Source organism: Mytilus edulis, chromosome 6 (assembly GCF_963676685.1).
Source record: "Mytilus edulis chromosome 6, xbMytEdul2.2, whole genome shotgun sequence".
Lineage (NCBI taxonomy): Eukaryota > Metazoa > Mollusca > Bivalvia > Mytilida > Mytilidae > Mytilus > Mytilus edulis.
This window is the reverse complement of record NC_092349.1, coordinates 10,058,247-10,068,928: the sequence shown is the minus strand read 5'-3', so window position 1 is coordinate 10,068,928 and position 10,682 is coordinate 10,058,247. Positions and strand designations below refer to the sequence as shown.

Genomic DNA, 10,682 nt, shown 5'->3' with positions numbered 1-10,682 from the left:
GGGCATGTTAACAATGAAAGCTTTTTATCCGATTAAATTATTTGTCCAATAGGATATTCAATAATTGATGAAATGAAGTCCTCTAGGGACGATTTTAGTCATTTCAAGACTTGATAGTTACAATTGTCAGGAGATCTAAAATTGATCTGTTCAAATTAGCAACACCGAATCAATTGAAATTTGAATTTCTCAACAAAAACATCTTAATACGAAGGCTTTTCAATAGTGTTAATTTTGGTTTCAATATTGCTGGTTAATTTAAATACTACAGAAAAACGCATCGGACGTGTAGAAGAAGATACATCTTAAATAAGTCCAGGAAAAGTACCTAACTATGTTTTAACGGAGATACAAGCAAACCAACATCGTTTGAAATAAAATTGAGAATGGAAATAGTGAATGCGTCAAAGAGACAGCAACCCAACCAAAGATAAAACACAACAGAAGACCACCGATGGGTCTTCAACACAGCGGGAAAATCCCGCACCCAAAGACGTGCTTCAGCTGGCCCCTAAACAATAATGTATAATAGTTCAGTGATAATTGAGGCCATACTAAACTGCAAAACATCTAAATGATCTCAAATTCAAAATCATACGAGACAAAAGACAGAGGCTCCTGACTTTGGACAGACGCAACAATATGGTTTAAAGGTTAACACTAAAGGTGAAAGAATGATGAAACGTATTCCTAAACAATAACAAACAATCAATCATCTCTAAAATAAAAGCTCAAACTGACTTAATCTGCTGATTTGAAAAAAAACCCATTATATGTTCTTCAGTTTGATTTGAGGGTCTTGATAAGGGTATTTTTAATTTTTTAAAGCCAATTTTCTTTAGTCTTTATAGATAAATTCCATTGTTCTATTCTTTATGTTCAAGTGCCCCATCATTCTCTATTTTTGCCTGTTTGTTTCTTTATTCTTTTTTTTTTTGGTCGGGGGTCCCATTTTCTGTAGTAATTGTTCATTATTCTCTATTTTGTAAACCCGCATCCATAGCCTCTTGTATCGATAGATTTCGTAAAGGAAACAATATAAAAAGTACCGAAATACAGTTAATGTTCCGGAATTAAATGCAGAAATATTAAACAAACCTTTTACATTCATCCTTCAAAATGTCTAACGCAATGGTGACTGAATAACATCGATATCAGTTATGATATAATTGAAAAATTCAAACAACTTATATGTAGTAAAAAGAAAAGAAACAAAAAAGGCGTATTTAAAAGACAATAATTCCTTAACTTAAAATGTTGATGATATTAAAACCATGCAATTGTCTATTGAATTTTAGTTACTTTATCTCTTTTGATATATTAAACCGTGCGTTTGCAAATGTTCCACAAGAAATATGTTTTTCGAATTTTGCTTAAAAAGTCAAGAGAAATAATATGATATTGATAAAACATCTTTTCGTGACCGTGACAGGGGTATACAATGGTGTGTCCAATCTGTGACTACATGGCCAATTGAATTCTACATACATGTAGTTATTGGGGTGGTTATCCAATATTTTTGTAACTCTTATAATTCATACCTTTTCCATTATCGGCCTATTTTACTTGCACAATTTGTTATAATTCGCAAAGTTATATCTTGTTTTAATAGTCATCTTTTTTAAAACACAGCGCAATGACCATACGTTCTTCCGGGTTGGATAGGCTATATTCCTTTCGGAGTATGATCGGGTATTTTCATTGAATTACCATAGATTGATTATATGTGTGTCATTAATTGTTAAATTAATACTTAATCATAACATTGTCCTGGAAACAGAGCTACGGAAGACTTAGTTATTAAATATTAAATAGTTTATCATAATACGAAGTCAGATAATTGATTCTTAAACAATTAACTAAGGTTACTCAATTAAAGAAATCGGCCTGGGGACCTATATATATACGAATTACACAACAAGACATGTAAGAACTTCATGTATATTAAGAATTATGAATTATGAAAAATAAAGTTTCAGGGAAAAGTTGAAGTAAAGGTCATAGAGATGTATCATAATTATCGCAAGTTCTCGTACTTCAGTACTTTGATTTATAAAAAAAGGGGGGGGGGGCAATAAAACACATTTGTGTGATTTCACGCCATACACTCCATTACAATATTATAACATGAAGGAGTATTTAAATTGCTACAACCAAAAAGCCTGATATGAGTTCTAATTTCCAGCTTTTAACAAAAACAATCAAATGATGAAGATTTTTTATATGTCGAAAGTCAGGAGCCTCTGGTCTTTGTAAGTTTTTTTTTTAATATTTTAGTTTATTTATATATTTCGGAGTTAAGTATGACGTCCATTGTCTAGTAATGCCAGCGTCACACATTGGCGTATAGACCAGCGTGCACCGAACGTACAGAGAAAATTGACAAAGTCGGTATACGTTAGTTGCACGTCAGAGGAACGCTACGCAATCAATAAATGCGCGTTACCGGTATGCGTGTTGCATAGTTTGAAGTACGTCAAAATACAAAGGTATACGCTTGGTGAACGCTAAGTACTACGCGAAGAAATTTTTATGCAGCATAAAAATTTAATCCAGCTCAAGCGTGTGTCTAGCGTATACCTGTACGCTACACGCACGTTATACATACGCTACAAGCGCGTTTAACGCGCTACAGATAAGTTTGAGACACGTTTAGGGCACGTTGTATACACTTCGATATCGTTCGACTTTAACTAAAACGTATACGGGTGTCTTTGTAACATCCAATAACAGAACGTCCAAGGTACGACCGGGACGCGTCTCAAATACGTCCAAGAAACTTTTTTCCTTTGTAGCGTGTATTCCATCTACGCTAGACAAACGCCAGGCATACGCAACCATACGTTTCTTGAACACCCGATAAACGCTTAGGTACCGTTACGCTTCTCGTATGCCCAATACACGCTTAAAGCTCGATGTACACACGTTACAGATATGATTAACAGGTTAAATGCATCCAAAATTACTAGCGTATTGGGAGCGTATATGATTTTTTAACACGCCCGGCCTACGTCGGAGCTATACGCTGATGTGTGACGCCGGTATTAGTCGTAATGAGTCTTGCATCATATATTAAATCATTAATTAGTCCAGATGTTGCATGATCTTGGTGAGACAATGATAATTATAGAAAGATATTTCTGCTCTGACTTGTTTTTGTATTTTTTTCTTTTGGGGAACGGTCATTTATCTTCAAGGAGGGGGTATGTTTTTTTCCAAAAACATAATATAACAATTTGATTTATAGCGTTGGAAAAATTCTGACTAAAACAAAAAACACACCTTCCCAACCCCGTGAACTTAAATGGTTGCTTCTTTAGATGTTTGTTTTAGGCTCTTTAGAGAATCTTGTTCGGACGACTTGCATCTGTCGTACATTAATCATCTGCGTTAGTCAAAGTTTACAATCCAGTCCCCTTCTCTCTCTGAAGAAGAGGGAACTAGATAGTAACCCTTGGCTAGCGAAGATGACATACATGTGGTCCTTTACAATCACTTCTAATTGGCGTTTCGATCCCGAGGGTATCAGCAGCCTCGTAATCAATATTGATGTGTTGACATGGACTAGTATGTATACGGTCATTTCTATAAATTAAATATATATTAAATTATTTGATACTCTCAGGTATAATACCTTCAGTCGTAGATAGCCTTATCCGAAATTATATCATATATTTTCTTAATTGTTGTTTTCAATGCTCGTAAAACTTTGATACTATTATTTTTCTTCTGTTTTTGGATCGAGCGCCACTGGTGAGTCTTATGTAGACGAAACGAAAGTCTGGAGTACCAAATCTTAAGCTTGATTTGATTGGCTGATCTGTTTTCGGTGCCGGAGTTCAATATTCATGTTACTATGGTAACTCTGAAATAATAATCCTATTCTTTTGATTCCATACGATTTTTACATGTATTATATATCAATTCTTACCCAACTTACACTTTTTTTTATTACTTTAAACAATTTTGATAGAATGTTGATTATCTATTCGGACAGAAATTTTTTTTTACGTAAAATGTTACATTCCAACAAAATATAGTTGTTAAATTTTGCATAAAATTAATGTAAAGTCAAGGTTGTGTTTTCCAAACATGTCTTTTTAATCTGTCAAAAGTACATACGAATGATACTAAATAAAAAGATTGAAATTAATGTCGGATTAGTAGCATCTGTTCGGAATGTTTCCTTTATTAGTTCTATATTCATGCTAAATAGATAAAATATAATAATTTGTAAGTTAACCTGATATACGACAGCTGTGTTAAATTGATTGACAGTTAATTGCGATTATTCGCTCGATTTCATCACACGAAATGCCTCGAATTTTATTCATAAAAAGGAATCTCATACTAGTTTCTTTATTTTTGTTTTTCGCGGTTTATTTCGTAACCTCTTGGCATGGCTTTAAATACTTGTTAAAAGAAGAAATAGGAAGTAAAATTAAGGAACCTCTATTTCTGAAAGGTAAGCACTATATATACTGACCCAATCAATATATGATTATCTTACCCCATTCTAAAAGGGATAAGGTATATGGAAATCACACTTTAGGTCCGTCGTCCGTCTATCCACCCGTTCATCCAAGCATTATTATCCTTAATCTTTTCTCGGGTGTTACTCAACAGAATAGATTCGTATTAAGTCAGATGCTTGATAGTAAAGCGTTGTAATCTGAGTGCTTTTCGTATTGGTCGGACACGTGTTTGTGATTGTATGGACCTATTATGACAACGTGTGTTCTAAAATGACTAAACACAAGACCTTTGTAGGGGTAGTTTTTAATTTGCTCAACTCGTAAAAGTCACACTTGTAAAGACATCTATCTTCTAATGAAGCTTGTGTTTTTGTTGTTCGTTTCTTTGGGTTGCTTTATCATTATTAAAGAAATAATAATAAATATTTAAAGTCACCGAGAACAAAATTAAGAATATTATACCATTAACGTAACGTTTTTAAAATAAACATGGTTATCATACTTCATGTTAAAATGCCATATTTTGATTGGCTAATACGAGGGTGTTTATTTACTCTATCACATAGCTAAGCGTGTGACAATTTTTTTGAATGTCACCCTCTCGTCCGAAAATATGATAATGACGTGACATTCAGTATAATATTGAATTAAAAAAAACCACATAGCTGAGAGGGTGATAGAGCAGATTTGTTCCCCTCGAAAAAGCATTGTCAACCTTGGCTTATATTTATATATTGTCGTATTTTGCATTTGCGGCACTTGTAATTGAAAGTAGACAGATTTGTGGAACAAAACTCCATGGCCACATTACATTGATATGGTATAATATGTTGTTCAATAGCTTCAAACAAACTTTAAAATAACATGATATATGGTATAAAATATCAACGTTATATACATATTGATCTCTACAAAATCAGATTCGTGAAAATATTCATATCTTTCTAATAGAATAGAGCAGAATAGCTTTAAATATAGGTCAGCGTGACTCACTGTATGTTAGAGCGACTGATACGCTATCCAAGATATATCTTTACTCAAAAGGGAGTAGAAAGATACCAAAGGGATATATTCAATAGCATTAGTTAAAAACAAACTGACAACGCGTTTATAAAAAAAACTAAAAAAAACGACATTTGACTATCTACCAGTGTGATTAAAATGCAAAAAGAAAACTGCAAGTGCATACAAACTAATCGTAACAATAGTTGCATTATATAACTAAATGATACACTATAATTAAGAAAAAATGTGTCATGTGGAAACATGTAGTGTCATGATCGGAATGATGTCTCAACCAATACGTTTTTAGGGCTTTCTTTTACACTCCGTTTAGGGTCTCTTTCCATAAATCTTTCCAAAGCAAAACCATTGTACAAAGACAAAATTACAAAAAGTAACAAACTCAAGTGAAAATTCAAATCGGGAAGTCCATTATCAAACCACATCAAACGAAAGAAAACAACTACAGTGTAGGTTCATGTTTTTCCTTATGTAGAAAATGGTGGATTAAACCTGGTCTTATAGCTAGCTAAACCTCTCACTTGCATGAGAGCCGCATACAAAATTCTATGATTATAATGACAGTTATTTTTGTCATACGTAACACAAATAAGGCAATGTAAAAACAATGTAATTATTTTATTCGTTTTTGTCGAGCCTGCAACTTTTGTTGCAGAAAGCTCGACATAGGGATAGTGATCCGGCGGCGGCGGCGGCGGTGTTAGCTCACTTCTTAAAAGCTATATATTTTAGAAGGTGGATGACCTGGATGCTTCATATTTTGTATATAGATGCCTCATGTTACGAAGTTTCTGTCAGTCACATGTCCATTGTCCTTGACCTCATTTTCATGGTTCAGTGACCACTTGAAAAAAAAGTTCAGATTTTTTGTAATGTTAAATTCTCTCTTACTGTAAGTAATAGGATAACTATATTTAGTATGTGCGTACCTTGCAAGGTCCGCATGCCCGTCAGACAGTTTTCACTTGACATCGACCTCATTTCATGGATCAGTGAACAAGGTTAAGTTTTGGTGGTCAAGTCCATATCTCAGATACTATAAGCAATAGGTCTAGTATATTCGGTGTATGGAAGGACTGTCAGGTGTACATGTTCAACAGGCAGGTGTCATCTGACCTTGACCTCATTTTCATGGTTCAGTGGTTATAGTTAAGTTTTTTTGTTTTGGTCTGTTTTTCTCATACTTTATGCAATAGGTTTACTATATTTGTTGTATGGAATGATTGTAAGGTGTACATGTCTAGCGGGCAGATGTCATCTGACCTTGACCTCATGTTCATGGTTCAGTGGTTATAGTTAAGTTTTTGTGTTTTGGTCTGTTTTTCTCATACTTTATGCAACAGGTTTACTATATTTGTTGTATGGAATGATTGTAAGGTGTACATGTCTAGCGGGTATATGTCATCTGACCTTGACCTCATTTTCATGGTTCAGTGGTCAAAGTTAAGTTTTTGAGTTTTGGTCTTCTTATCTAATACCATATATCATAGGTCAACTATATTTGGTGTATGGAAATATTTTATGATCTATATGTCAGTCGTGCAGGTTTTATTTGACCTTGACCTGGTTTTCACGGTTCATTGCTCAGTGTTAAGTTTTTGTGTTTTGGTCTATTTTCTTAAACTATAAGCAATAGGTCAACTATATTTGTTGTATGGAAGCATTGTTAGCTGTACATGTCTGCCTGGCATATGGTTCAACTGACCTTGACCTCATTTTCATGGTTCATGTTAAGTTTATGTTACAGTCTTAATAAAGCTTTATATTTAGGAGTATCAACATAATATCAATGATTAGTAAAGAAGGCGAGACATTTCAGTGTGTGCACTCTAAAAAGGCTCTTGTCTTATTTTATAAAATCTTTTTTTTATTTTTGACAGGCAACAATAAAATGGAAAATTCGGCAACTTTAGTCTCGGTGTTGTACGATATAAAACGGGAAGAATGGAAATCATACAAAAGATCATTCCAAACGTATCTTGGGTATTTTACCAATATACTAAAACTTAAAACAAAGCTGGTTTTGTTTTGTGAAAATTCAACTTTACAACTTTTGAAGTCTAACAGTGAATATCTTGCTCATAAAAATATGCATACAATTGTAATACCATATTCTCAACTGGAGTATGCTAAATTTCGGAGCAAAATAGAAGAGACGTTGTCGTCTGAAGAATTCCAGAGAGATAATAAAATGTTAAACAATCCCGAGGGTTACTCAGCTGATTATATTGTATTAATGAACAATAAATTATCATTTATGAAAGAAGCTGTGGAGAAGGACCCGTTTCATACATCCCATTTTTTCTGGATCGATGCCGGATATGGACATGGAAACCGGTGGTTCTTTCCCACGGCACCAAAATACTGGGAACCAAAGAATCTGCTTAAATTGAAGAACAAAATTACCTACATTAAATTGTACGAGAACCCAGACGCCTTTAAAGGATATGAGTTACAGATATATAAAGAACAAGCTGCACCTGTTTTAAACGGTGCCTTTTTTGGTGGAGACAAAGAGTCAATAATTGAATACTATCATCTATATGATTCAGTTTTTAAGGAATATTTATTTACACATAATATCGTAGATGATGATCAAAACATAGGTATTTTCTGTTATTATCGACGACCTGAACTCTTCAATCTAGTTTTCGGAGATTGGAACGATGTGATGAAATTATTTGGTTAATATATTATTTTATAAGTGATTTTGTATCAGACGAAGACTTCTTTTCTATGAATATTTTATGTGATTTTTTAGGCAAACTTCATTTTGTATCGAAAGCTCGCCACACTAACAGTAATGCATCAAATACTAAATGCACATTACATTGTCTTACGGAGAATTGTTTCAATTTACAAGCACAACACATCTCATTTTTACATGCAATCTTATATGATAGACAGAACAAAGGAATAATCAGATTGGAAATATAATTCAACAATTAAACTTCAAAGAGTTTTAGCTGCGATATATCGATATCTTATAAAGAACTTAACCCTCAATGTCAAGAGAACGATTATATACCACTGAGCTCACATGTGTAACTGTTCATGTCTATGTTTAAACAGATAAAGCACACATTTGAGTGGTGTTACTTTTACCGTTCTTCAGTTATGTATATTTATAATCTTATATTATCCAATATTACCCAAGCGGGAGCATTATCTGTGTCCCATGGACATATCCCCCATTTATCTTCATATTTGTTGCCTGTTTACACATCATTGAATGTTGTAACCTTTGTGCAGAAATATTGAGGACACATTGAGATTAAAGTGTTTATCTAGTTGTCCAGTTTTTTGGGAGAGTAAAAATTCAGACATATTTTGTTGAACTAAATAATAGGACCAATTGGGTCAAACCATACTAATACTACATGTTTGCAGGTTCTCGAATACCATCTCGAATATTAAAAACACATCATTCAGAAATGCACATTATCTGATCCTCTTTTTATTTGAGTTTTGGCTGCTATTCAAAATCAAAATGTGAAACATATCTTATCGGAATCATTTGGCAATATTTGGAATCTTCTGCTCCTTTAATTAAATCTCTCCAGAGCACACTCAGCTAGCTGTGTTCCATTGACGGATCATTTAAAAAAAAGTCATAAATATATTAAAAAAGAAGCTATTCCAAAGTTCAAATGTTGAAAGGAAAACCCCCAATAGAACGTTGCACATGCATACAATTTAATTAGTATGGAACGCCATGAATGCCTTATGTTGACGATCAGCATTATATGCAGTGGTCACATTATTATATCTAGTGCTCACAACATCATATGAAGTGGTCACACCATTATACGTACATATTTATACACACGAAGCGACCAAAGCATGTTGGCCAATATGTAGATTTGATATTTTAAAAAGCAATGTCTCACTAAATAAAATCTATGAACGGTTGGCACTGATTTGAATTATAATTGTTTCCTCCATGACAGTCTTGAACATTAAAACTAAATACTATAGTATTAAATAAAAGACACTGCTATTACAGTGTTTGGTACAGGTTTGCACCACAGTTCAACATAGAACCCTATGGGAGAAAACCAGAGACCTCTTTATGTCAGAGAACACTATCAAACATCCAAACATACTATACACACTGATCTATGTCCACACTTGTCAATTAAACAATTTAATTAATAGATTTTACATGAATGCGTTACTAAATTATCTGTGGAACAATGCAAGAAGGTCAACTTAAAAAAGAAAGCAAGCGTTAGCCTAAACTCAGGCTAGCGAAAAATAAGAACAGTCCAGGCGATTATTGTTATTCGTAATATTCCTCAAACTTGTAATATTACGACAAATATAGTAACATTACAACTTTGTGTAATATAAGGCCTATAATACAAAAAAGCGTTATAATCAATATTATGAATATCTGTAATATAGTTTTTTCTATATTACAAATATTTGTAATATACGATTAAACGGCTGTTTCGTAAATTTCTGGTCGTTCGATATTGAGAGTCGATTCACAGTTACGAAGTATTTCATGGTCCTTATATCCCCTTTGCTTAATTTACAAAGTGTATCTTTTAAATTGTGCGTGTTGTTTCGGTGGTGGCGAATAGCTTCCCCTTTTATAAATCCGGAGAAGACTTGGGTTATGCATAGACGTCCTATCTAAATATTAAAACGTATTAGTAGGTTTGGTGTAGCTCTTTATATCAAGGATACCGGTGTTCCTGAACCTCAACCCTTCATGTACGACTGTATCGAGAAAAATAACTTCTTCGTTTGAAATTTCATATTAAGTAAACTTTAATAAAGGGTGATGATCATTTGCTATTTTAAAAAACTCCTCAACCTCTTCTCGTGATGAATGAGCTATTCTAAACGCATCATCTCTATACCTTCCGTAAAATAAGATCTTATGTTTATACTTTTCAATAATTTCATTGATAACATAACTTCGAATGCTCTAATATCACAAATTGCTGGGCTGCATGTACTTCCCATACTAGCGCCTATTTTCTGTACATAGTATCGGTCATTAAATTCAAAATAATTGTTTTTTCAACACTGTGGCTACTAACGATTTAATTGTTTCACAGCTAGGTGATTTAATCGGATAATCTTCTTTTACTGCACTGTTATAAGCCCGTCCAACAAAATGAATGAGTTCATTGAACTCCATGTTTGTATACATGCTGGTGCAGTCAAAAG

The 10,682-nt window shown here is 33.5% G+C and overlaps 1 protein-coding gene across 1 annotated transcript; it reads left to right on the top strand.

Annotated features, from left to right (window-relative positions):
- Nucleotides 1–4,306: 4,306 nt before the first annotated feature.
- Nucleotides 4,307–9,345, top strand: LOC139527077 (protein HtrL-like). The gene is made up of 2 exons (XM_071322337.1): nt 4,307–4,465; nt 7,379–9,345. Exons 1-2 carry the CDS (start codon nt 4,315–4,317, stop codon nt 8,185–8,187), a joined length of 960 nt encoding a protein of 319 aa, XP_071178438.1. The 5' UTR covers nt 4,307–4,314; the 3' UTR covers nt 8,188–9,345.
- The last annotated feature ends 1,337 nt before the right edge of the window (nt 9,346–10,682 follow it).

Coding starts and splice junctions, on each gene's coding strand:
- LOC139527077 (XM_071322337.1), top strand. CDS start 4,315: ATGCCTCGAATTTTATTCATAAAAAGGAATCTCATACTAGTTTCTTTA. Junction 4,466..7,378: donor GGAACCTCTATTTCTGAAAG/GTAAGCACTATA, acceptor TATTTTTGACAG/GCAACAATAAAATGGAAAAT.